Raw genomic sequence first — 18,017 nt, 5'->3', positions numbered from 1 at the left:
CCCCTTGATCAGGAGGTGGCAAGCCGGGGTACTGCAACTTACTTCATCTGTAATAATTCCCAAGAACCCAACAGAGGCACGCACAGGGATTGGACACCCCATCAATGTGGACAAATACTTCAGTACAGATTCCCAAAAGCTATGAATTGGAGGACATTCCCAAGTCCCATGACTTAAAGAGGCATGGGCCCAGGAGAAGAAATACGTTTCATTTGGTAAGCCCTATTAGGAGAGATAATTATCCTGTATAGCTTTCGTAAATACTGTTCCCATAACCCAACTGAAGGGATGGCTTTATAAAAATCAGCAAGGCCATCCAATAAATCCTTATCCTCAAGCTCCAATCCCAAGCCACGTTCCATAGCTCAGCCAGTACACTAAACACTTTATGAGAGATAAAAGAGTGTAAAAATGTATACAAGCTGGCCAATGACTGCTTCTGTTCCCGAAATAAAGACAGAAGCCTTTGAAAGGGACCCGATGAGGCCCCAAATTTTTTTTTAGAGATAAAGCTTGCAATTTGGAAATAATAAAAGGCTTGACTGGGTTCAAGACCGAAGAGCTCCTGGCATTTTGAAAACGGTTAAACATGCTGACATTGATAGTCCAAACAAATCATGGAATGTAGGATGTCCCTCAAGGGCCAACCATGCAAAAAATCTATTATCTTGCCTAGGCAAAAAACAAGGATTACCACACAAGGGTAACCAAGGAGAAATCTTCCATGAGAGTGACATCTTCCGTCTTATGGCAGTCCACCCAAACTGCATGTATTTCACCAAAATAGTCCGAGACAAATGAACCGGAAGATCTTTAGAACTTGCATGGAGCAGAAACTGTAAATCATAAGGAGAAGCTATCCACTGTTCCACCTATACATCCGCAAAACAATGACTGCCCAGGTGCCAATCAGCCAAGGCCTGCAACGAACAGGCTAAATTATAATACTGCTGATTAGGGAAACTCCGGCCCCCTCTTGCAACAGGGATCATTAGTTTACTAAGTGACACCCTCGCTTTAAACTACTCCCTCACAAACCTAAAGCAAACCTGATATCGACCTTTAAGATCCAAAGATGTAAGAATGAGAGGCAGCAATTGCAACACAAAGTAGTTTAGGGAGAAGCAACATTTTAAACAGGGCTATTCTACCCATGAGTGTTAAAGGCAATTTCAATCACCCTAAATTGTGTTTACGAATATCTTCCAGTACTGGTGGGATATTAACTTGATACCACTGAGCAGTAGCTCAGATATTTAATCAAATCCCCTACCCAATGCAAAGGGAGGTCTGGCCAGGAGACACGTAGGTGCCCCAGAATGTCTAAAACTTCAGACTTATCCAGGTTTAATTTAAGGCCCAAGAAGGAGCCAAACACCTGAAAAATATCCAAAATAAGCGGAAGGTGGCATCACACTTGAGGGATAAAGCAAGAAGGGGCCAGGCAATGCCATTAGCAGGCATTTTTGTATGTGCCCACTCCCTTTTGTTTTTAGGTGTCGAGTCCACCGCTCATCAGTGTTCCACCCCCCTGGATCCCCTCTGCCTCTCTCTCTTTTAGTAGTCTTCTATTCCTACCTTCCTATGATAACCCATTGGTACTCAATCCCATCAGCAATCCCCCAGTGGTTCTCAAGCCCACTCCCAATAACCCACCAGTGCTCAACACCCTTTTTCTCTAGTCCCCTCCACTCTGCACCAGTGGTCCTCCATTCCCAATTCCCCTTCCATATTATCCCCCCCCCCCCCCCCCCCCCCCCCCCATGATCCTCAATCCACAGCTTCACCCTGAATGCTCCTTGAGGCCGCATCCCTCCAATTCCTGGTGGACCTCAGGCCCCCCACTAGTGCTTATCCCTCAGGCTTTCCACCCTTCTCTGTTCCTTGCCCCCAATATGATCCCCATCAGTGGTCCTTGAACTCTCCCCACCAATGTTCATCCCCGAGGATATCCCTTTTTCTCTACCCCCTCCCCCTTCTTTTTCCCTTAGTGGACTTCCATCTTCAGCCCTCACTAAGATCCCTGTAGTCCTCAAGCCCCCCCAACCCGCCATTAGTCAACCTTACTATCTCCAGAAACTCTCCTCCTCCTCACCCAGGGCAGTAGCAGCAGTTTTCAGAGCCTCAACTGGCTTTGCATCCACCTCCTCGGAGGCAGGGTCCAGGATCAGCCCACATATCATGCTTTCCTTCTCAGGAGGGGGAGGAAAGAAGGGAAAGATGAGTTTGCACAACACAGCAAAATGTTTGGTGGTCTTACCTATCTAGTTTCCTTTCCTGCTTCTGACATTTTTAATAATCAATCCTTCTCAATTTTCAAGAGTCTCACCCACCACCGCTCCAACAAAATAAAATGGTTCTAGCATTTAAGTAAGCAATCAAAGTACCTGGACTTGTGTTAGTACTGGATTTCCTTTGTGAACATATTAAACTTGCCTAGGGTGGCTGGGTTAGTGATTGCCATTTTATTGGGCTGAAGGGGCCAGGTTGCAGTTTGGGTTTTTGATTCCCCAGTTGGGAAAACATTCTGTTCTGGCAAAAAATAGGCATGAATGACCCTTTAATATACTGGCTGCTATTGGGTTCCCTCCTCTTTCTGGCAACGCATTCAGTGACCTTCTTAGCTGCAATATCTGGGCTCCTTGTACTTCATTACTCCTATCTTCTTCTCTGGATTCTTCACTCAGCTTCCTGTTTCTTATCTTCAGGCGGCAGATTCACAAACTTCAGCAAATAAGAGACAACTGCTGTGGAAGGAAACAGCTAGAAAAGCTGTATATGAGAATAATAAAGAACAAAGCAATAATGAAAAAGCATAAACATGAGAGGAAACATTCTTTGAGCATAACTGACCATCACTGTATCAAACAGACTATTTCATGACTTAAATGATTACTTAAGTTATTAATATATTTACAAAGGAAGTCAGTACTACTGCAATTCAAGATGCTGATTCATGGGACTATGCATAGATTAAAAGCTAGAAACATTGTGAGGTCAATATTCAAAAAGCCATTTAGACGGATAACTGAAATGTTATCCGTTTAAATGGATACCCAGTGATACTCATAGCCGCATAAGTCGGGGACGTTCCTGAGCAGAGCAGAATTAGCTGCATAAGTTATGCGGCTAACTCTGGTTGGGCTGTAGGGCAGTCCTAAAGTTAGCCAGTTAGACATAACCGGCTAAGTTTAAGATAGCCAGGTATATTCAATGATGCGACTGCGCCGCTGAATATACCCTGCTAGTTAGCTGTATATGTTTATCTGGCTAACTAGCCGAGCTGCACAGTGGTTAAAGAAGGACCCCTGTATTTTTTGGATTATCCGTGGGAAGATCCTTGAAAATTGAGAAAGACAAATATTAAAAGTAATGAAAGAAGCAGGAAAGGAAACTGGCTAGGTAAGATTCCATCAGACATTTTGTTAGGACAACCAAGGAATGTATTCATGTTTCATTAAACATTCAGGATGAAAATGGTCTGGGGCTAACTGAATGAATAGCATGCGTTTGAATTAAATTTATTTATTTAGTCTTGTAATCCTCTAAGGTGAGAGATGCTGAAGGAGCCATATCTGCAGATCAACCAGCGACAAAACCAAAGGAAAACTTGGAAGCTGCTTATCTCTCTCAGCCTTAAAACTAATGAATCTAGTGGGTGCTGGTGGACTCGCCTTCAAGGAACCATGTAGGGGTCAGTCAGAAATGCTCCTAGGCAGGGGTGGCAAACATATTTTTCTGTTGGGGAGTCCTCCTGGAGAAAAGAGCATAAATGGCAAATATAACTAAAATACATTTATTAACACAGAGCGACTTTATATCTTCTGAATGCACTTTTCATAAAAGAGGGGCAAAACAAAATCTCTTCAGATTTGTATATTCATGAAAACAGATCATAACATTAGAAAAAGGTAAGGGTATTTCAATTCCTATTTGAATTGCCTCTTGAACTTTTTAATCCTGGTTGATGTAAATTACTATTTTTCCTAGATTTGTTACTTTCTCATTTATTCTAATGCTGATTGAATTTTTCTATAACCTTATTTACAATGCAACCCAATGCTAAATATGTAAACCGTTGTGATCTACCTCTGGAACGACAGTATATAAAAAGCATAAATAAGTAAATAAAACCAAGAATCTAAAAGGTTTTTACCAAGGAGGAGACTTCACAGGCAGACTGCTCCATTTTCAAACCAGCATTTCCAGTTCCTTTTTCCACTCCAATGAATTTAGAGTTAGGACCTGTTTTTCTTTTTTTGTAACTTTTTATTTTATCACAGTCTGAACATACATGAGTTAGAACCGCGAAGTAAAGCAAATGACTGTCTGCTTCAGCCTGCACAAGATAAATACCTCTTATGCAAGAGCAAATAAATATTTCAAAATTATAATAAAAGTCAACACTTCTGTTACACTGAAATATGTATTTGCTTTTTCATAAAAGGTATTTATCTTGTGCTGGATAAGGCAGATTGTCACCTCTCCATTAGTTTCCCATTTCCTCTGGGCTTTCTTACTGACCAGCCAAATGACTCTGACGTATTGCCAGAATTTAAACAAGGTTTGTAGTCCAAAGTAAGACACATTGTAGCCCAAGTAACTCTGGGAAAGGGAGGTCCCAAGTCCAAATATAGCCCAGTCTTCAAAAGACAAAATAAAGGCTAATATAGATGATATTTTCAATCATTTTATTTTTGATTATTAAAACAGACAAGTTGTAGTGCATTTACAATATGGCAACAGGTGGAAATATAAAACTGAATCAAGCAAAATTTAAAAGAAATTCAGAAACCAGAGCCCTGCAATTTCTAAAAATTGACAATTCCACCCATCTACTGAGCAGCCTCAGAAAAGGATTCCACGAAACAAGTAACAGGTTTAAAACAAATCAGAGGAAGTATTTTTTTTTCACTCAGTGCCTAATCAAGCTGTTTCCAGATGATATGGTCAAGGAATCTAGCATACCTGGCTTTATAAAAGCTTTAGGAAAGGTCTTGGATGAAAAGTCCCTAAATCATTATTAGCCAGATAGCCTTGGGAAAGCTTCCATTTATCCCTGAGAGTAGGCAACAAGGCATGGATCTAATCTTTGGGCTCTTGTCAGTAGTTCTTGGGATCATGCAGTGACCCAGATTTGGCTACTGTCAGAGACAAGATGCTGGGCTTGTTGGACCATCTTAAGTTCTTAACTAGTTATCTCAAATAAAGCTCCCATTCCACCATGCAATTCTGCAAATATTTTAAAAAGAATGTTGCATGACATATGTTGGAATAAATATGATTGTAGGCAATATATTCATCTTGAGCAGATATATCCTTCCTGCCCAGGGGACAGAAACTCTGTTCACTCCTGCATATCATTTTTTAATTTATGAGTAACAAGGACAAAGTTTTCTAAAGAGGTCATGGAAATTATTCACATCAAGATCCTGAGATCTAGAAACTCCCTCTCTCACCACCTTAAACACAGAAAGACATTCTGGCATTATTCTTAGTCCAACTAGGAGCAGTTCTGATTTTGAATAGTTAATTGTGTATCCTTGACACAGAACCATACTCCCTTATTTTTTACCATAATTTTGAAAGAGAAACAGGAAAGAAAGGTGGAACAGGTAACTAGGGAATGATTTTTTACCCTTTCAAACACTAGGACTAAGGGACACTCCATGTACCTAGCAATTAGCAGATTTAAAACATATCGTAGGGAATATTTTTTTTCTTCTCTCAGTGCACAATCAAGCTATGGAATCTGTTGCCAGAGGATGTGGTCAAGGCAACTAATATAAACAGTTATTAGCCAGGTAGAACTGGGAAAGCCATTGCTTTTCCCTGGGGGTGAAATAGATTAATTGTTTTTGGATCTCCAGAGTACTTATCATTCCACAATACTACTCTTGTGTCTTCCCCCTCTCCCCCAGAAAGTTAATCCTCAGTCACCACTATGTAAAAAAAAAAAAAAGTATCTTCCTCCTAGCCTTGCCTCATACCTCCTATGATGGTCCTCAAGTCTCTGGTTCCCAGGCAGCAGCTGGATTAGGAAATTGCAGCAGGGTGAAGTGGGGAGGTCATCAGCTTCTGTTCTGGGGTCAAGATGAAGGGAAAGTTTCACGGTGACAAATGCATCATCATTAGATTTAGGAATGTGGGCAGACAGGCAGGCAGCTCTGTTTTCTCATAAGCTTCAAGCAGCATCAAATAGGCAGCAAGCATATTAACATAACTTTATTGGCATGGCAATTTTACATGTGTTGGCAAAGTACATATATAATAATTAAAACAAAAGGCCAGGAAAAAAAAGGAAATTTTTGACAAAATAACAGTAATGCTCAATTTTTAGAAACCCAAATTTTGGGAAAAATAACTGCCAGAAAACAGACCACCTCATAATGATGGTAGTATTCAGGGTAGAGGGGAGGCTTTTACAATTCAGATTTAGCCTTGACACATATTTTCCTTATGTAGAACCTCCTGCCAGGAATTAGTTATATTTAGGGGTGATGCTTGCTAAAAAAATTTCAACTTGATAGCAGCAACCTCCCCCCAAAGAAAAAACTGTAAAGAAACTACTTACCTGTCAGGTTTGAGTTTCATTTAAATCGGTTGTTTCTTGTGAAGAAAAATAAAATGTTTGGTAAGCATGGAAGTAAAAGAGGTGCACGGAGTGATGGACTAGCTTTCCCTTTATATAGGAATGATGCATTTTCCTCGTCTGTCTTCTGCAAAATACAGTAATCCTCACCTTCTCCGTTACAGTTCTTGCCGCTTCTGATTGGTTGTTGACGCTGACTCATCACTCTGCGACTTCTGGCTGGGATATCTCCAGTACATCCGCAAAGAAAAAAAGTGCCAGCAACAAAGAGGATTGCTAGGCTTCAAGTGCCCGGTCGCCCAGCCCAAAACCAGCTCAATTTGCAAAATCAATTTTTTTTCCCACAACGTGGAAAATGTAGCCTAAATGGGGGTAAAATAGCCTAATCCAGCAGCCATGCCGACGTCATCTACAAAGGCCCGCAGAATGACGCGGTAGATCGACCCAATCCTATCTCCCGTGCAACGTCATCTCCCAAAGCCCGCTGAAAGACACTATAGGTCCGAAACAATCCCTGCCTCTTATCTACGTCTTCTACAAAAACTCACACGCTATAAATCCGAGCCATGCCCTGCCCACCTATTACATCATCTACCAAGGCCCACCGAACGACGCTATAGGTCCGAGCCAATTCCTACTTACCCGCTAATGTAATTTCCCATGGTCCGTAGAATGACGCTATAGATCATAGCCAATCCCTGTCCCCCGTTTCCGCAACGTCATCTATCAAGGTCCTCAAAACGATGCCATAGGGCTGAGGTCGAGATCGTCGTTCCTCCTTTGCCAACGTCATCTTTTAAGGCCCGAAGTGTTCGCGTTTTATGACGTATAGAGGCGCGCGCGACGCTGGGTCGTAGTAGATAATGTTAGCTTGGGGGGTAGGGGCGGGTTTGGCACTACGGTATCGTCCGGCCGGTAAGGTTGCAGAGTAAAAAACAACAAGCAGGCTGGATGAAAGGACTTCGTGGGCCGTAGTTTGTCCACCTCTGCCCTAAGGGAACTTGTTCCAAAAGTGTGCCGGAGATGTCTACAGAAGGCGGTATGGATCAGGAGGATACACTTACTGAGAACACTATGGCAATATCCGAGGACTGTTTGACTCGGGATGCAGCTTTGACTAATGAGGCTGATCTTTCTGACACTAATCTGACTTTGAGACGCCTTGCTGATACTATAGGAGAGCCCACTGTTGAACTGAGTGGATCAGAGCACCTTCCTATTTCTTCTCAGGATCTAAAGGAATCTATTTCCTCATTGGATTCACAAACCCTCAGCATGGAAAGCTCAGGGGTGGACTCTACACCTTTGTCCCCCTGCGTTGAAGACGAAAATAGGAAAAATAAGCATGGATCCAAGCGAGTGACGTTCCCTTCAGATGACGACATTGTTTCTGGGGCTGTGGAACCAAAGGATCCCTGGAGGCATGGTAAAGTAGATGTGATTGTGCTGTATGAAATGTATATAACCGAGTCACGTGACATCTGACAGCTTGTCATCAGGAAAAAAGTATTTTCAGTTTAGCTAAAGAGGATTTATGAGTTTATTTTTTTTTTGCCTTGGCTCTATATTTGAGCTTTATAGATTCCAACACTGGTGAAGGTGCATGGGGTACAGCTGCCTTGGGGCCATGCAGTGAAGGGGGACCCTAGGGTAATCAAGGTACCCCTGCACTGTTTTAACCAACCTGAGCTGCTTCCTACATTATGGAAACCGTGTGGACTAAAATTAACTGAACTGCGCAAATGCCCCTTCCTAGCCCAATCCAGCCTTTCCTGACCTGAGCCAGTGTGGGGCCCCAAGTAATCATTGCTGCTCATCCAACTTTGTGTTGAATCTCTTATTTTGGTTAACATGTGAGTGCAGAATACCAAGTGTAACATGTTTTGAAGCTAGACTTGAACACGGTATAAAGATCTTCTTAATGGAAAGGGGTAGCAGTTCTGTTTTTAGGAAAGAAGCTGACTAGATTGAAATGCTTCCCATGGAAAGGCAGTGTTAAGATGCATTGTTCTATTGAAGACACAGCATTTGAGTGTGACTTGGGGGGAGGGAGCAAGAGATCCCTGGTGCACACTAAATTTAGGATTGGGGAGAAAATATCTTTGATTTTAAAATGTCCTTTTTCCTTCTTAGGATGTTTAGGTTAGTTTAGAGATGCACACCTTCAGGTAGCAGATCAACCTTAGCTGACTTTGTGGCTAAGTAGCAAGGCCTCTTTAACATACAGACTCTGAATTAGTAAAAAAAAAAAAAGTTTCAGGCTTGAAACCTGTTATTCTCAAATTAGCTGTGAAAGCTTTGAAAAATAATTTAAATCAGTGTTTGAAAAATATAAAGTTCAGTTTTCTCATTTTATTTTTGATTTGGCCTCATTTTTGAATGGAGAGAATTTGAAACATTTGAACAGTCATCCTGATTATCCACTGACAAAATTTTGAATTTAGGAGGAAGTGGCCTACAGTGTTCTTTTTTTTTTTTTTTTTTTTTTTTTAAGAAATCTGTGTTGGTGAAGTTCTGAAGTATCCAAGAATACAGTAAATATTATAGTTACAGCTGAGGCTGATCTGGGAGAATAGGTAGAAAATTAAACTTTGTCAGAAGTATAAATAACGCATAAGAAATCTTTTTTTTTTTAATTGAAAGGATAATATTTATTATTATAGTGCAATGGGATATACACATAGCTGTACAATTATGATAAATATTCACTTATCATAAGTTCCTTCCCTAAAGAACTTACAATCTAACTTGGTACCTGAAGCAGCAAGAGACAGTGATTTGCCTAAGGTCACAAGAAGTGTCATTGGCAGTGGAATTTGATAACTAGCTTTCCTGGTTCTCAGCCCATTGCTCCAACCAATAGACCACTGTTTCCCTGCAGGCTGAAAGTGAGTAGACTTTGGAATAGTATGAGGAAACCTGTTCACAGGAAGGATGCTGGATACATGAAATAGTCTCCCAATGAAGGTGTTGGAGGCTAAAACAGTAACAGAATTTAAAAAATCTTGGGGTAAGCACAAACATTCCTTAAATGCAAGGGAAAGCTAGAGATCAGCTAGGCTCTATAGTATTGCATCAGAAATGGGCAGACTTTATGGGCCTTGCAGTCTGTGTTGTCATTTTCTATGTTTATATATTAAAGGGTGACATGATCAGTGGTGTCAATCAGGAAAATGGATTTCTGTTAGTATATAGGCGTCACTGTAGTCTTGACAGATTGGAGAGAATGAAAGTGAAAACTTCAGTTAAGAGTTGAAGACTGCTGAGAGCAAGGCTGTTTTCCATGTCTGGTGTGATTACGTGGCAATTAATAACCCTCTGGGAGGAAATGATTGCCTGGATATGCAAAACCAGGCCTGGACAAATCTGATCCATCTAGAAGCCATCTCCAAAATTTAGTGCTGTAGACAACAACTCCAAACATCTTCCTTCCTGCCTTCTCACTCCTGATGTACTCACTTATATCCACTGATTTCCCCCCCCCCCCCCCATAGCCCTTATGCATGCATTCACTCACCCACTATCACCCCCCTCCAGCTCAGTGGTTGGCAGGAGGACAATGGAGCATCTTATCTTTCTCTTGCCATCTGCTGCTACTGCTGCTGTTCAAATGCTTGCAGCTCAAACAGCAGGTTGCTCTTGGATGCTGCTAATCTATAGGCCAAATGCTTGAAACAGTGGTGATAGCAGCAGATTGCAGCTGATGAGAGGAAGGTTGCCCTGCTCTACTCCCATCAGCTGGGGGGGGAGAGGGTGGAAAATTCTGCGTGCCACACAGTGATTTTTGGGTGCCATCGCACCTGGGATTTGTCTAACCTATGCAAAGTACTCATCAGGTTAGTGATTCTGTTAGGCTAGCTTGCTCCAGGCATTTATTGTCATCCAAACAGTAAACAGCAGAGGTAGGGTTTGTTTTTTTTAAAATTAAAATTCAAGTAGAAAGGGATATATTTAATGTGTTTTGAGTTTTAAGTTTAATTTTATTGATAACATAGTTAAAATAAGGCCTACTATATGTATGTTCTGTAGGAGAGGTCTGTAACAAGATGTTAAATAAGCAATGTGCATTCTGTATAGAAGGTAGTTCATTTCCAGATGTTTTAAAAGCAGCTATAGCGAAGCCAGTTTTAAAAAGAAAGATATAAATCAATTAGTGCTTGTTCATTATCTAGTTTTCAGCTTGGCATTCTTGAATAAAATTTTGGAGAGAGTGGTTCTTTTGTGGTTACTAGAAGTTTTGGATGATAATGGGATCTTACCACTCCAACAATCAGGATTTTGTCAGGGCAGTGGTATAAGTCACCTTTACTAGCATTGCCTAATGTCATACAAAGGCAGATGGATGAGGAGAAGGATACTTTACTAGTGCTCTTAAACCCATCCATGTCCTTTGATATGGTTGACCTTGAATTGTTGTTTCATCGATTGTCTTCATTGGGAATTTCTGGTATACCCTACCAATGGTTAAGTTCTATTTTATGCAATTAATTTTTTGTCTTCAACTGGAAGTATAGATTGACTTGTGGGGTACCACAGTGGCCTTTATTGACCCCTGTATTTAATATTTATATTTCTCCTTTGTTGTCATTCAGCATATGAGTTTACAGGTTCATATATATGCAGATAATGTACAGCTGTATGTGTCAATGGGTGGCATTGACAGAGTTAAGCTATCTGTTTAATTTGTGCATAGGAAATGTGTAATGGAGAGAGAATAATATTTCTTACTCAGGTCTTGCAGTGTACGACTGCACTTTGCATAGAAGCTGAAGAGAACAAAGTCAATTTTCTTACAGAAGAAAGTTAGAGTACAAGTGATCACTTAGTATCCAGAAATACTCCAAGATTCTGGACCTCCAACATCACAGGGTATGCCTCCAAAGACATCTCCCTCCTAGAAACCCATAGTAACTCCATGTTCTGAGGGTTAAGAGATAGCCACCCCATTTAAACAAGCAATCATTGTTTCCACTGCTATTGATTGTTTACGCGCAGAGAAAGGAAATAGCGTCTTCTACTCCAAGCTTTAATAGATAAAACAGATAAACAGTCTTACTCTGTATAAACTGGGGATGACAGTAATCAATACAGTCTGGGCCACAGAAATAAAGTCAGGTAAAATTAGGATTAATTTGTAGGGCTGGCCAGATTATCTGCTGAAACACATAAGTCAACTAAAGACGTGATAAAACATTCAGGATCTCCTGTTCTAAGTCAGAGGTTAACCCTTCAGAGCCAGCTGCACTGAATACAGCAGAAGCAGTGAACATGCAGGCCAACAACCAGTTTTTTCAAACCTAGACTACTGCAACTCACTTCTGCTTGGAGTACCTACCTGTCTTGTAAAAAAAAAACCAAAACCCAAAAAAACTACAACTGTTTCAAAATGCTGCAGCTAGACTCTTAACAGGATCCAGGAAATGTGATCACATCTCGCAATCACTGATAGTGCTTCATTGGCTTCCTGTGCAATCCTGAATCCATTACAAGGTCCTAACATTAATACATACCGCCCTCCACTCTAACAACCATACAAGCCTCAGAAATTATTAAGATCTCAAAACAAAGGATTACTAGCTGGGTTATCGAATACACACATCTAGCAAAAATGAGAGACCGCATGTTCTCTATTGCAGGCCTGAGAATATGGAACGCTCTACCTGAGACCCTACAACTGACTCTAGAAACAAATTCAAACGGGCCCTAAAAACATGGTTATTTCAAAATGCCTGTAACCCAACTTAAAGTTTTCTAATCTCAGTACTTACACCAACATGGGTAAATTCATTAAAAACCTAACTAGTGAACTCAATACCACAGAACCTTTCAATCCTCATCACATCACCTCCCAAATCCCTCACAAATAAATAAATCTGAAACTGAAACCTTTTTCTTTTCCACCACCCTCGTATACCACCAGTATATTGAGTTAAAAATGCTTGCTCATCCCTATATATCTTCTCACCCCTGATAACACTAGCCACCATATGTGCCCCTGACAACTTTAGTCATGGTATGTGTCTGTCTTTAAACTGTATGTTTACACTTTCGAATAATAGGACAACTAGGGGGCATTCCATGAAGTTAGCAAGTAGCACATTTAAGACTAATCGGAGAAAATTCTTTTTCACTCTGCACACAATAAAGCTCTGGAATTTTTTGCCAGAGGATGTGGTTAGTGCAGTTAGTGTAGCTGGGTTCAAAAAAGGTTTGGATAAGTTCTTGGAAGAGAAGTCCATTAATGGCTATTAATCAAGTTTTACTTAGGGAATAGTCACTGCTATTAATTGCATCAGTAGCATGGGATTTTCTTAGTGTTTGGGTAATTGCCAGGTTCTTGTGGCCTGGTTTGGCCTCTGTTGGAAACAGGATGCTGGGCTTGATGGACCCTTGGTCTGACCCAACATGGCAATTTCTTATGTTTATATGACAATAAAAATATAATAATTCTCACCTCTTAATGTATGGAAAACCAGTTTACCAACCCAATTTTCAACTATTATCTCCCTGATAAGGGTTCTATATATTTTTTATGTTGAAAAATGAAATGTACATGAAAATTATTTGAAGGGAAGGAAAGTTTCATATCATTGTGGGATAACCCCATAGGGTAACATTTTAACATTGTAATCATCAACAATCCTCCTCCATCCACATTTTTTTTTTTTTTTTTTATATATATATATATATATATTCTTTGTGTAGCTTGATACAGTGATAAATAGTTGAAAATTGGGTTGGTAAACTGGTTTTCCATACATTAAGAGGTGAGAATTATTATATTTTTATTGTCATTATCGATAAATCCCTCCAACGATCACAGTGCAGTTAATATTTGTGGTATCTTATGTTTATATGAACACAATAAGTTAATGTATTTGTCAATTCATATTATGTATGTCATGATGTAAACCATTGTGATCTTCATTTGGAACTACGATATATAAAATGGCCAAATAAAATGAATAAATAATGCAAGCTATTTGAAATAACTTGTACTATTCCAACCTGGTACTGAGCATATTTAAATGAGCTCATTAGCATGCTAATGAGCTCATTTAAATACCCTAAACTATGCAAATCAAATATAGCATTTTGCCAAAAAACTCACAAGCTGTATTATTGACTTGAATTCAGCTACAACTGAGCCTTGAGATGTTGGTAAGCATTCCCCCACACCCCAAAAAGAGTGGTAACTTCCTGTGTGTCTGCAGAAAGCCCCTGTCCCACTCTACCGCTGTCCTTTAGGCAGCCCATTGTTGAAAACAAAAAAAAATAAATTTTAATGTTCATAGAAAGCCCGTCCTCACTCCAAAGAGGCTGGGGCTCCCATCCCCTCATCTTAGGCCACTTTCTTTCCCTTGGCACATCTTTAAGACAAATAATCCACTTTGAAGTACTGAAAAATGTGCAAAAAAGTAATATAAATCTTTGGGGTGTACCCATCAATACCTGGGGATTTACCAGATTTTAATGATTTAATAGCATCATGGATTTCCCCCAGGGTAATATCTTTATCCAAGAATTGCCTTTGAGAGGTGGTCAGCTCCGGGAGTGGTGTATCTGAAAGGTATTCTGTGATATCCCTATCTGAAATGTTTGAGTCCCTGCTCTATAACTTAGTATAAAACTGAAGAAATTGTTGCCTAATGGAAGTGTTGTCAGTTAATATCTGTCCCTCTGTATTTTTAATTTTTGGGATGGTGGCCAGCACTTGCCTTCGCTTGAGCATGTGTGCTAAGTGCTTCCCGGCCTTATTCCCTCCTTCAAAGTATTGCTGTTGAACCAAAGTCAGTTGGTGAGCTGTATGCGCTGAATCAAGGGCCGCTATTTTATCCCGAGTCTCCTGTACCTCCCGCTGTAATAGGGAATTGGTCGGGTTCCGCATGTGGGCTGATTCAAGCTGGCGAAGAGTGGTCATTAATTGTAATCTGTCCTTAGCTCTCTGCTTATTAACATGGGTGGCTCTGGCAATAAAGGAGCCTCGAAGGACACTCTTCAGGCATTCCCAAATTGTCCCCGGGTTCACCTCCCCTGTGTCATTGAGTCAAAGGTATTTCTGAATTTCCTTATGTATCTGTCTTTGAAACGTACTGTCATCTAATAGGGCGTCATTAAGTCTCCAGTATCATTGGCTGATATCGTAGTTTTTTAATTGTAATGGAAACCAGACTGGGGCATGATCGGACCAAACAATGGGTTCAGTGTCCACCTTTTGTACCATATTAATCCTAATTTTATCTAGAAAAAAACATGTCTAGGTGGGAATAAGAGTTATGCGGGTGAGAGTAAAAGGAGTAGCACTTAGAGTTGGGAAAACGTGATCGCCATAAAGCAGTCCCAGCTATAAGAGTAATTATTTTCTGAAGAGCCTTTCTGGTCGCTGATGTTATCTGAGCTAGTCCCAGTAGAATTATTAATATAGGGATTGAGAATGACATTAAAATCCCCTCCGAGAATTACACACCCTTCCGCCTTGTCCGCTAGTAAAGTGTAGAGCGTGGTATAGAAGGCCTCTTTATGAGTGGTCGGGCCGTATATGGCACAAAGTGTCAGAGATTCCCCCCCTAGTTTCACATTTAGTAAAAGATAGTGGCCCTGAGAGTCACAATGTGAGTTCAATAATTCAAAGTGCAAATCTTTGTGAATTAAAATACCCACCCCAGAATATTTAGTGTCTTTCGTTGCTGCCACCCAGAATTGATACGGGTACTTATCAGATTTCAGAAGGCCCTCCTATCTTTTCCGGAGGTGGGTCTCCTGTAGATAAATCACATTTGCCTTTAAACGCCCCATTTCCTGAAATAATAATCGTCTTTTATGGCCTGAATTTAAACCTTTTCACAGTGAGAGAAACAAATTTAACTGTAGCCATTATGTTCATAACCGAGCCCCCTCCATAGCTCAGAATTCCAGAAAATTGTAAATCTCCGAATCTTTTGTAGCTTAGAAGATCTCACGTCCCTTAACCGAAAAACATGATCATCCCCCGGTCCCTGTGAAGAAGGGCCGCACTGGCTGGTTACGGAACACCTTCAGCTCCCTTGCATGTGATTTTGCAAACATTCAATCAGGCAGAATACCCAACCCCCCCATCCCCTCTGCCACCCCTGAGAAAGATTCCTTCGTTCCCAGTATCTACTGGAGGAAGAACCTATACCAGCAGGGAGAGCCGGCTCCCCCCCCCCCCCCCCCCCGGGTGTCCTGTATTGAGCCATCAAATGGTGAGGGCAAAATTGTTCACCTAGAAATACTCAGAAGTCCAAACCAAACGACTCTGAAACAGTGAGTATGGAAAACACGCAGTGCCCAACTGTTACTTATTCCCCGAGACAGGAAATGAGTCAAAAGCTCTGCTGGGGAGCCTTTGCATAAAGGTAGTTCAGGTATGATCAGTGCTTTGGGAACTGTCACGTGTATTCCGTCGCAGTCTGCGGTCGCCTCTGTTTACTCTCTGCCATCGCGGCATCTCAGACCTGGTTCCCGCCGAGACAGAAGTGGTGGGGGCAGGAAGCTCCACTGAAAGGCCCCTCTCTTTCTTGGCGTGTGCTGCTTCTTCAAGCGTACGAACGGTGTGCGATTTTCCCCTCAAGCTGAAACCATAATCCAAAAGGAAATAACCATCGGTAGCGGATCTTCGCAGCCGCTAGTGCCGCAGTGATGGGTTTAAAAGCCAGGTGTTTGCGCAAAGTGGTGGCGGCAAGGTCTGCGTAGATGGCTATATCATTCTCTTCCCAGCTCCATAGCCGCTTTTGCCGTGCTGCCATCGCAATCCGTTCTTTGTAAGCATAAGAGAGGAAGCAGGCAATAATGTCTCGGGGTTTATTCCCTATTTTGGGACCCAGGGATCTGTGTGCTCCTTCAATTTGCGGAATGGGTTGGGGGTCCTCCCCGTCTGAAGATGCCCCGGCCAGTATCGTGGCGCAGATTTTTTGAACCACCAATGTGCAGTTAGCATATTCATCCTTTTCTGGGATGCCTTTAAATCTTAGGTTGCAGCGCCTGGATCTGTTTTCTAGGTCTTCAAGCTTGTCTGCTTCCATTTTTCCTCGTGGTCCTCCAGTCGGATGTCTGCTTAGTCGATCCGCCGGCCCAGCTCCGCATGGTCTTCTCGCATTTCCTGCAACGTGGTTGCAATCTCAGACTTACAATTCTTAATGTCCTGCCGGATCTCCATAAACCAGGAGCGCATTTCAGATCGGGAGGGAGGCTCAGCATCAGTGCTTCGCGAGTCACTCATTTCTGCCCCGGGCTCTGCCACACTGTCCGGCTCCGCCATTTTGTTTGTTTCTGGGTCCGTTTCTTCTCCCCCTTTAGAGTAGGAGAATTTTTTGAAGTCCATGGGCTTTTTTTTTTTTTTTTTTTTTGTAGCCATGCTCGCCGTGAGTTCCACTTCCGATTGCAATATGGGGCGCCGAAAAACGCTCACTTTTTCCCCGTTTTTCCGCCGAAAATAGCCCTGGGAGACGAGGAGCCCCGATTCAGCCGACCGGTATGGGAAGTGACGTCACTTCCTCCAAAAAGCGTAATATAAATTTAAATAAATAAATAGACCTCTGGTTATCCAGTGGACCCCCCCCACAGCCCTCACCACATGGACCCCCTCCCCTGGGGACCTAGTGGATCCCCAGCCACCCACCCTAGCCTCCCTCAGACCCTTCCTTCAGAAAGTGTCCCTGGCAGTCCAGTGGGGGCCCCAGAGTGCCCCCTGTGCTCTGAGCCCAGCGGTAGCCATCTTCCAAAATGGTGCCACTCTGCTTTTGCTGCCCTCCTCCTCCAAAGTGGATCCAGAGTAGCTTATAACATAACAAAAATAAGTTTTACGTATAAAGAAGGTAAATCGGTGATTGACATAATCTCTTGTTTAAAAACGTCATTTGTTTCTTAGGTATCATTCAGAGTAATTCCCGAGTAAGCCTTTCTTTTTGTTAGGTCAACGAAGATTCCTTCACATTTTTTTCTTTTCTTTAAAGTGTGTGCCTCTGTCTTTTGCTAACCAATACACGGGCCGATACAGTACAGTGCGCTCCGACGGAGCGCACTGTTAACCCTCGATTGGACGCGCGTTTTTGACGCGCTAGCGTTACCCCTTATTCAGTAAGGGGCCGAAAATGCGCGTCCAACCCCCCCCCCGAACCTAATAGCGCCCGCAACATGCAAATGCATGTTGATGGCCCTATTATGTATTCCCGTGCGATTCAGAAAGGAAAATGTGCAGCCAAGCCGCATATTTTATTTTCAGAAATTAGCGCCTACCCAAAGGTAGGTGCTAATTTCTTCGGGCACCAGGAAAGTGCCCAGAAAATCTGCTTTTCTGTGCACCCTCCGACTTAATATCATGGCAATATTAAGTCGGAGGTCCCGAAAGTTACCAAAAGTAAAAAAAAAAAAAATTGAAGTCGGCTCGCGGGTCGAAAACCGGACG

General features: G+C 41.8%; 1 protein-coding gene and 1 long non-coding RNA gene across 3 annotated transcripts in view; one reads left to right on the top strand and one right to left on the bottom strand.

Annotated features, from left to right (window-relative positions):
- Positions 1-1,758: 1,758 nt before the first annotated feature.
- Positions 1,759-7,116, bottom strand: LOC115073313. Its single transcript, XR_003851975.1, has 3 exons — positions 6,575-7,116; positions 5,991-6,083; positions 1,759-3,754 (listed from the first exon to the last, which is right to left on the bottom strand). It is a non-coding gene; the product is annotated as an uncharacterized LOC115073313 (long non-coding RNA).
- A 96-nt stretch (positions 7,117-7,212) lies between these two features.
- The window catches only part of PPP1R37 (protein phosphatase 1 regulatory subunit 37), a 181,536-nt gene continuing 170,731 nt past the window's right edge, over positions 7,213-18,017 (top strand). For both annotated transcript variants that reach the window (XM_029571627.1, XM_029571626.1), the window contains exon 1: positions 7,213-8,018. In XM_029571627.1, coding sequence (XP_029427487.1) covers positions 7,616-8,018 — 403 coding nt within the window. In that variant the 5' untranslated portion in view covers positions 7,213-7,615. The remainder of the gene's footprint in view (positions 8,019-18,017) is intronic.

The sequence above is a fragment of the Rhinatrema bivittatum genome, chromosome 11 (genome assembly GCF_901001135.1).
Source record: "Rhinatrema bivittatum chromosome 11, aRhiBiv1.1, whole genome shotgun sequence".
Taxonomy (NCBI): domain Eukaryota; kingdom Metazoa; phylum Chordata; class Amphibia; order Gymnophiona; family Rhinatrematidae; genus Rhinatrema; species Rhinatrema bivittatum.
The sequence above is the reverse complement of the archived record's forward strand: the minus strand, read 5'-3'. Positions and strand labels throughout refer to the sequence as shown.